A 9,585-nucleotide genomic window follows, 5' to 3' on the forward strand; every position below is an offset into this window, starting at 1 on the left:
AGGTATTGTGAAACCATCCTCTTTGTCATTTCTGACTCTCTGATATTTCTCTCTCACATCTGCAGAGAGCTTAAAGCTTTAAAGAGAGCCACAGGTGGAAAAGACACATGGGTGTGCCTGGAGGAAGAAAAATGTTCATTCTGCCTTCCTTGCTCCCCATGTGGAGATCACATTATTGTTTATGATCTCATGGACACAAAATATATTTCTGATGAACAAATTGTTCCTCAGTGACATTATATGAATTTTGTAGGACTTAGGCCACTTCTAGTTGAATTTCTTTTTTTCTGTAAATACTGTTTGACTAAAAAAGGCTTATTTGACAAAAACAAACCAAAAGAAAACACAAGTGTTGGCAGAGATCTGAAGAATTCCTACCAGCATCTCAATACAGTCACATAAGGGAAGTTGTAAAATAGTGGCATGATTTCTGCCCCACTATTATTCAAACAGGAGACAGAAAATATTTGTGTCAATTGACAATTTACACTTAATGACCTCAGTTCCAGCCCATGCATAAACCCAAGATTTTATAGGAAAAAAAGTCAACTGTTTAGCCCCCCGGATGTGTGTTATTTCTCAATCTTTTCACTTGGACTAGCTTCCCATTTCATACATGTCCTTCTACTTTTCTGGATCCCTTTAGGGGATCTAGAAACCTTCTTGAGATTTTAACTGCAGGAGGCCCTTTGTTTTAGTTTGCATAACAGTCTTTGCACCCGACTGTGGGGCTGTTCAGTTCAGAATTTGGCTCATATGTTGATCAGTCCATTAGGTTCTGTTTCTTGGGCTCCATGAATGATTTGGTCCATTGCCTTTCTTTCAGTTGAACATAAGCTGTAGCTCTGGCCCATGAGCTCCCGACCCGAGGGCCAAAAAGTCCTCAAGTTCACAAGCATCATCTTCCCTTTCCTTCAGAGCTAAAGTTGGCATGCTGTAGCTCTGGAAAGACAGAATACCAACTACAAGTCCAAAATGGATAGCCCTTGTTGCTTTAAGAAACGTACAGCCTAATAATCTTTGGGGGGAAAATTTCAGTCAGAATCCTCAAGTCCATGCTTTTACGGAAAGACCCCAGTTCCTGCCTCTTCTATATATTTATCTACCTTGTGGTGAAGAGCATGTGTGTGCAACACCTTTGCCTGAAATGGTATGGTTTGGCATTAATGAATTGTGGGTCCATTGAAAAGAAATCTCCTCTTGTTTCTCGTATTATGGACAGTTCAAGGTTTGCCTTAGAACTAACTTCAAGGAAAAGTAGCAGAATCGTAGGAAGGGACAATCTTGCCTTCAGTCCCACCCTCTGTTCCAGGCAGGTCTGGGTGGCTATCTTCTTTCGGGGGCTTTTCCTTGCAGAAGAACTTCTTCAGCATATCCTGGATTTCCTTCTTAATGGTCTTGTGCATGTAACCGTAGACATAGGGGTGGATGCAGCACTGCAGGAAGAAAAGCCAGATGATTATGGTGATCACCCACTGGGGTACCTGGGTTTCCACATCCACCCACACAGCCAGGACTGCTAAAAAGCAGTAGGGCCCCAGGGATAGCACATAGGAGAAAATAATGATGAAGATCACTTTAGCAGCTTTGCACTGGTAGCACCTGGGCAGAGGAGGGTTGCTGTTGCTGTTACGACGACTGGGTGGGAGGCTCTCCGGGATGTTCACTGCCTCGACGTCATCCTCACTGAAATTGATGTTGTCTTCACCAAACTCCATGTCATCTTCACCCAAGTCAATGCTGCACTGGTTGACCTCTGTGCAACCCTTGTCTGCCTTCATGCTGTTCTCCTCAACTTTGGTGCTGCCTTCCTTACCCTCCATGCTGCCGTCGCTGGCCACCGTGCTGCTCTCTCTGACCTCCTCGCTGCCCCTGGCCTCTACACTACCCTCACTGGTCCCCGTGCTTCCTTCCTTGGCCTTCAGGCTGCCGTCCTTGGCTTCCATTCTGCCGTCCTTGGCCTTGACCTCACCTTCATGCTGGCCGCGAAACTCACTCTCATCCTGGAACTCCTCCTTCTCTGCTCCCTCTTCATCCTCATTCTCCACACAGTCCTTGACTCGCACTTCCAAGCTGTGTCTCTTGACATTGTACAGCAGAGCATGCTGCCTCCGGGCTGCACCGAACACCACGGAGTAGCAGGCAATCATGACAATCAGTGGAATGACGATGAAGGACACCACGCTGAGAATAGTGTAGCTGGGGCTGGCCCCCCAGATCATGGAGCAGAGGGCATTGCGCTCATCAAAGGCAGCCTGGCCCCAGCCGTAGAGTGGAGGAGTGCTCTGCAGGATGGCCACAATCCAGGTGCCATAGAGGAGCAGGTAACCACGGCGCTGGGTCATCTTGGACGGGTAGGAGAGAGGGTGGATGATGGACAAGTAGCGATCCACTGACACCACGACAATGGTGTTGACGCTGGCGAAGGCGAACAGGTGGGTGAGGCTAACCAGGGCCGTGCAGAAGTGGCTGTTGAGGGGCCAGAAGAGAGGCACAGAGGTGGCCACCACCCAGGGGGCCACGAGCGAAATCTGCAGCAGGTCGGTGACGAGGAGGTTAAAGATAAAACGGTTGGTCACCTGCAACAGCTGCGGCTTGCGCTGCAACACTAGCGCTAGCACTATGTTGCCGACAAAAGAGGCGGCGAGGAAGATAACCAGCACGGTTGAGCGGATGATGCCGTGGGCCAGGCTGATGGGCATTTTGGAGAGGGGCATGCACGTGTGGCTGCTGTTACTCTCGCGCGTGCTGTTGGTGCAGGTGGACGTCATGGCAACAGCCAGAGGGCGTGAGACAGGGTGCAGGCTCAGTGCTGGCACCGGTGGGTGGCAAAGGGGTGCACAAACCGCACTCAGTGCCTATGCTGGTGACAAAAGAAACACGCAGGCAGAGTTAGTCACCAGTCAAGGGAAGAAGCCTCTGCGCCCAGCAAGGGCGCTGCAGGACCCCCTACCCCGGGTTCCCGCACGGCCCCATCCCCAGTACGGGCAGCTTCTATGGCTCCTTTCCGGACTCTCCGGATCTGTCTGCCTGTCTCTCTCCAGGGCTCTGATTTCCTCTCATCTGTTTCTCCTGCTGGCGCGTGCGTGTGCGCGCTTTCTCTGCTTGTCTCTCACACTGTCTCTGGCTCTGGGGAGTTTTGGTCGCTAGCGCTAGCGCATGCGCGTGCGCTCTCTGTTTCTGTCTGTTTACGACCGTCAGTTTCTGTCTCTCTCCAGTGTCTCTCGCTAGCGCACTTTTTTTTTCTGTATCTCTCGGGGTATGTGTCTGTATGTGTCTCACCGTTTCCTGATTCTTTCTCATCCTTGTCTCTCACTCATGTCTGTCTCTGTTTCTCCGTCTCTCGATAGCACGTGCACGCTGTCTCTTTCCTTTCTGTTACTCTCATTTCTTTCTTCCGCTCTGTTTGTCTCTCAATCTCTCTGTGTGTGTCTCTTTCGCTAGCGCACTTTCTCTGCAGGGCTTGCGCTCTCGCTCCCTGTCTTTCTCACAGTCTTGCCCCTGTCTCTCCCTCAGTCTCTTTCTGATCCAGTCTGTCTCTCTGTGTCTCTGCCTCTCACTGTGTCGCTCGCTAGTTCATGTGTGTCTCCGTCTTTCCCTAATGCTCTCTTGTCTCTCCATTTCTCTCTCAGTCTATTTCCCTAGCAGTTCATCTTTGCGGGTCCCTAGCGCACCTGTTCAATGTCGTTCGCTGTGTCTCTGCCCGTCTCCGTGTCTCTCCAACTCTCTTGTTTCTGCGTCTCCCTCGGGTTCTCTAGGTGTCTCGTTCTGTCTCTCACTGGCACGTGTGCGCTTGCTCTGTCTTTCTCGGACCCTCTTGTCTCTGTGTCTCTCCGTGTGGTTTCTGTCTCTCCCTGCCTAAGTTCTCTCTGCATTGCTCTGCCTCTCTCTCCGTTGATCTCTAACACTCTACTGCTTGTCTCACCTGTCTCTCAAGCTATCTCTTTAGCGTGTGCACTCTCTAGTTGCTTTCTCTGTCCTTCACTTTCCTGTCACCCCAGGACTCTGGCTAAACACTTGCTTTGTATCTTTGAGTGTGTGCGCATCTCTATTTCTCTACATCTTTTTCCCATGGCCCCTCACCTTGGTTTTTCTCTGGCTGGATCTCTGTCTCTTTGGATCTCTGTCTCCCTGTGGACTTTATTTTGCCGTGGAAACCACCTGCAGCCCTGGCCACCGCGGGCTTTGGCTAAAAAACCCTTAGTTTATCAGCAGTGCAATGGCGACTGGAAAATGCAGAGAGGATGCCTATTGAGCTCCCCTACCCTCACCCTCCACAGCCCCATCCCCATTCCCAATTCGGCATCCTCTTTGCTTTCTCCGATCTGCTTGGTGTAGGTGGCAGCCGAGGGGAGTGGGAAAGGAGCTGGGGAGAAAGGCAAAAGAGGCAGGGGTGCAGGGTGGTGGAGAGAGTCAGAAAGGCAGGGCGAGAGAGATTGAGAGGCAGAGAGACAAAAAGGAAATGAGAGACAGCGAAAGAATGAGATACATATATAGAGAGAGAATGTGAGCAACAGAGAGGGAGAAAGACAGAAAGAAAAAAGAAGAAATGGGAGCGTGAGAGTGAGAGAGAATGAGAGAGCAAGACAGACTGGGAGAGACGCAGACAGAAAAAGCAAAAAAGAATAAGAAAAGAGAACAAGCAGAGGAAGAGGGAAAGGATGAGGAAAAAACGAGAGAATGGAGAGGAAGGGGGGAAAGAACGCACGAGAAAAAGTGAGAGAGAAAACGCGAGGGCGGGAGGATGGCCAGGGAAAGGCGAGAAGGGGCCGCACCGCGGGCCACCGCGCCTGCTAGCTCAGCAGCCGTCGGGACGCTTCAGAGGGGGCGTCGTGGGCTCCCAGGCTCGGGGCCCGGCCGGGTGCTAGGGGCCACGGAGCCCGGAGTAGGGCCGGGCCGGTTACCTGTTGCTGCTGCGGACGTGGCGTCGCGGGTGCCGCGTGCAGGTCCTTCGGGGCTCCTCGCGCTCGTCCCGACCGCCTCTCGGGGCGCGGGCGGCTGCGAGCTGGCACCGGGCAGCGGGCGCTGCGGGCGCGGCAGGAGCGGGGCACAGCGTCTGTGCCCGCACGTCCGGCCAGCGCGCCGCGCTGCAAGCTCTGAGAGGCAGCGGGGGCGCGCGGCGTCTTAAGGCAGCGCGGTGCCCTCACCTTGCGGTGCCGCCCTCCCCTCGGCCCCCGCCCGCGCCCGTGACGCACGAGGCCGCCGCAGCCCAGGGGAGCGGGGCTGGCAGGTGGGGGGCCCTGCACCAGACCCCACTCAGATTTTCTCACTCCGGGTTCCTACCCCTGGGGCCCCGAGTCCACCGAGACCTCACAGACTGGAGATTGTCACCGGGGCTGATTTTCGTGTAAACCCGGTGCCTTCCTAGCTCCCGGATTTCGGCGCAACTCTCAGGCACGGACCCTGCACTATCCTTCCGATTCTTCCAAATAGGAGGGCCCGGGACTCCCCTCGACTTCTGAAAACCCTCCAAAGTATGAATAGCCCCTGAGCCCGAGAAAGCAATCGTGACTTTAATGTCAACGATTTTCCACGAATTTCTCTAGCTCCCAGGAAGAGCTAAGCGGCAATGCTTTCCCTGTAGGATTTGGAAGCATTTCATTTAAGACAAGCCGCATAATTATCCACTATATCCTTTGATTGAAGTATGTTTGTCTGTAAGTCAGTCAGCACCTCTCCCTCTCTCCCTCTTTCTCCCTCTCTCTCTGCCAGGTACTGTGTTAAACTGTTTACACAGAGAATACCGCTGAATCGTTACCCCAGCCTTGTGAGATAAGTACCGCTATTATCTTCATTTTATAGAGACAGAAGCAGAAGCCAAGAAAGATTACCCTACTTGCCTAAGTTCAAGTAAATATTGCACACGTTCTATTAACCAAGACATTCTGGTCTCTCCTAAACACATACTGGGTATTTGTTGTATATCAGGCCTAAGGAGGCACCCTCTTCCCTGCCCCCAGAAGGTAGGGAAGGTGACCCAGACCAGGGATCATTTGCATTAGATTTCCAAGGGATTAGGAGGTGTTTTCTAGGCAGGGCACAAGGGGAAACGTGTTCTGTAAAAAAGAAGATGCATGGGGTAAAACTAGGGCTGCAAGAGAGACTTGGGTTCCAAAGGCTGGGAAAGCAGAGAGGCTTCAGCATGGTGAGTGCCAGGAGGTTAGCTGGTTAAATTGGGTAGAGGCAAATCCTGAGGGGTCTTGAATGCCAGTCTGCGGACTTCGGACTTTACCCTGAGATCCCTGGAGGTCATTGGAGAGTCGTTTTATTATGAAAGACTTCAAGCATACACAAACGTAATGAGAATAATAAAATAATCCTCCATGTTCCTATTACCCAGCCTTCACAAGGGTAGTTTGCCATTCTTGTTCATTGGTGGGTTTTAGGTAGGGCGATATTCTAAAATCAGGGCTGGTGTTGGATAGAGAAAGCTGAAGGGAGGCTGTGGCAGGAGACAAGGAGGGTCTTGACAGGTCCAACAAAGCGGGGCAAGCAGAGACCTACAGAGAGGCAAATTGACAGGGAATAAGGGCAAGGAGGTGTTGGGGAGGGTCTAGAATGAGCACAGGGTTTGGAGTTGGTTGATGAGCTGGATGGAGATACCTCCTCCCCTTCTCGTCACCTGCCTCTGAGACAGGGAGATGAGACAGGTGTATAATCGGGCCTCAAGAATGCTCTTTGCATCTGGAGTCCTGCATTTGCTCTTAGATCATTTGTCCTTTTTCTGCTATGCCTGATTTTATCTCCCCAAGGTTGAATGGTAAAAACCTGGTCATTTTTCCTAGAGACAGTTTCCGTGATAATCACTCACAGTTATTAATTCCTAGCTTCGTGCTGGCCATGGTACAGAATCCTGAGTGGCATGCACTGTCAAGCGGCAGTTTGTTCAGACTCAATGATTTTATAATCACTTGGGAGGCAGTGAAGCTGCTAGAAGTGACCAGAGACAAAGGCCAGACTTTCTTGACCTTTTGTATTTTTACTGTGGTTGTGAGCATGCCTGAGACTGCTAGGTTCCAGCAGGAGACCCTCTAGACACATGTTAAAGATGGGTGCCTCAGAGGGATGGGCTCATGGAGTCTGCAGCTGCACTTTTGGGCATGAAGGGGGATAACAGGGAGTGCAAGGGGTTGGGTGGGATGAGGTCTCTGCAACTGAGACAAGCCTGCCAGCCGGAGATAGGAAAAAAGCCAGAGAAGTGCTAGGAAATAAATACCAGCTATTTTTCTGTATAGGGAGATGTTTGAGGGTGGTTAATCCTCTGGTGTCTTCTCTTTCCCTCCAGATGTGAGCAGAGTAGGTATCCTTGGATTTCAAAGACATCCAAATATCAGCTCCCCAACTGGAAGTATGTGGTGGAGCTTTGGGGAATGTGGATTTGGCTTCCAGCCCTGCAGGGTCTGATTCTGATAGCCTTGAAGGAGTCCTTCAACTGACAAGCCTCATTACATTCTGGGAAGAGTCTTTGGGATGAAACAGGGAGACTTTGGGATGATGGCTTAAGAAGTCACCCAGTCCTTTTCCCTACCTTCATAATTCAGTAGCAACAGAGGCACGATCAAGCTGATGATATTAATGGACCAGGGCTAGAGGGCAAGAAGCTACCAACAAGAAAGGGCCTAAGGTCCCAACGACAATCACACGTTGCAACACTGGTCAGTAGTGTGCCGGCCTCAGGCTTATTCACCTTGTCAGACTAATTGCCCCAATTGCTGTACCAATAGCTAGATAAGGGAAGTTGGGAAACCCAAGACTCAGCCAGGTATTAGTTCTAGTCATTCATTCTAGTAATAAAGGGTGCAAGAGTCCTTGAGTGCCTACATTATGCTTGCTGTCTTGTATTAAATCCTTGAGGAAGCTCTGCAAGTTAGGAATCAATACTGTATTTTCTGAAAGCATGACACAGTATATACCACTAGGAAGTGGAAAAACGCTGAAAATTTAACCATCATACCATGGCTAACAAGATACATCTTGATTTCAAAGATGCTAGAATGTGAAAAAAAAAATGTGCTTTAGAATCAATGTAAGACAGTACCATCCCTGTCTTTACAGAGAGGTTAAGTAACTTATCCAAGGTCACACAGCAAATAAGTTTTGGAGCTGAGAGTTAAAGCCTACTCTGACTCCAAAGCAGGGGCATTTCCTAGGCTACATCAAGGAAGAGTGCAGAGACAAGACAGAAGGGCTCCCAGACCCAGCTCAGATAAAATTTTTGAATCTAGGTGAAAGGGGACTAGGAATTGCTAGAATTGTGAAAAGACAAGTGCATTTGCAATGGTAATGGTTTCTTTTTGTAGGACAGACACATGGTTCCCATAGGTGGTAAAAAGACTAAATCAGTCAATCTAAGTCCTAAGTCACACTCCTTTTTGCTTAGCGAGTTCATAATTAGTCAACGGGGAGAAATATATGGTTTTGTTCTGGAGTGCCTACCCATGGGGGTGTTTTACACTTTTCAGTGTTATGTGTTACTCTGGAATTCATTTCAGGCCAACTCCTAGAAGTTGTGTTTGCAAAACTGAAACAAAATCAAGTATCACCTGGGTGTGAGCTAATATTTCACATTCTGTGGGCTTGGGCAGTACAGAAGGTCTGGATTTCAAAGCTATGTCTATCCAAATAAACTGATTTGGAAGAGAAAATCAGCAGAAAATAACTCGATGGATTAAAACTAGAGAGCAGAAGACTTGAATTCCAGCCCTAATTCTGTGGCTAACTTGCATGTAACTTTGGGAAGATGCCCTTCCTCTCTCTGATCTCACTTCTGTAATCCACCAAATGAATGTGTGTGTGTGGTGGGGCTAGGGGTTGGATGTTAGGTAGTCTCTAAGGATCTTGTCAGTCTATGATCTTTGATGCCATCTACTTTCTATCTGAGTGTTATTTTAAAAAACCCCAAACTAATCTGACCCAAATATTAAAAAACTGAAAGCTGGACTCTGCTTCTGGCCATGAAAGAGTAAGAGACAGGATTTACCCTTTTATCATAAACAACTAAAAAAGTGGACAACATACATAAAATAATAGTTGTTAGACATTGGAAAATAGACAGTACAGCACAGTGATCTTCAACAAAAGAGAAACAAATGAGGTGAGCCCTACAATTGCCTTCGTTTACTACCTAGAGAGAATTTCCAGTCCTCTGTGCAGGAAGACAGAATCCAGGCTGAGCCTGGAAATCTGCCTAAATTTAGGAGACAAAGTTCAAAATTCAAGGAGGTGAGGGTGGGCAGAATTTGCAGAGCAAGGTGCCAGAGGGGCTCTGCACAGAAAGAGTACTGCGGAACTCTGTAAAAGATTTCCCTCAAGGCTGAATACTGATCAGCACATGCATGTAAAGTATGCAAGGTTGGGATAGAACCACTCAAAAGGAGTAGGAGGAGTGATTTGTAGAGCTCACACAAGACTGGGAATAGTTCAGTTTCCCAGTAGTCAGAGAGAAGAGACTTCATAAGATACAGTGCATCAGACTAAGTGCTCAGAGGAGGATTGCCTCAGTAGTGGAGCCAAACTAGCCTTAGTGTCAAGTATGCTCTGATCCCACTTATGAAAGCTTAAAAACAGGCCCCGGTGTGTGATGTT

The 9,585-nt window shown here is 49.3% G+C and overlaps 1 protein-coding gene across 1 annotated transcript; it reads right to left on the reverse strand.

The window, feature by feature from the left end:
• Positions 1-1,247: 1,247 nt before the first annotated feature.
• GPR101 (G protein-coupled receptor 101) lies at positions 1,248-2,771 on the reverse strand. The gene has a single exon (XM_054470594.1). It carries the CDS (start codon positions 2,769-2,771, stop codon positions 1,248-1,250), a length of 1,524 nt encoding a protein of 507 aa, XP_054326569.1.
• Positions 2,772-9,585: the final 6,814 nt, after the last annotated feature.

Source organism: Pongo pygmaeus, chromosome X (genome assembly GCF_028885625.2).
Source record: "Pongo pygmaeus isolate AG05252 chromosome X, NHGRI_mPonPyg2-v2.0_pri, whole genome shotgun sequence".
NCBI lineage: Eukaryota > Metazoa > Chordata > Mammalia > Primates > Hominidae > Pongo > Pongo pygmaeus.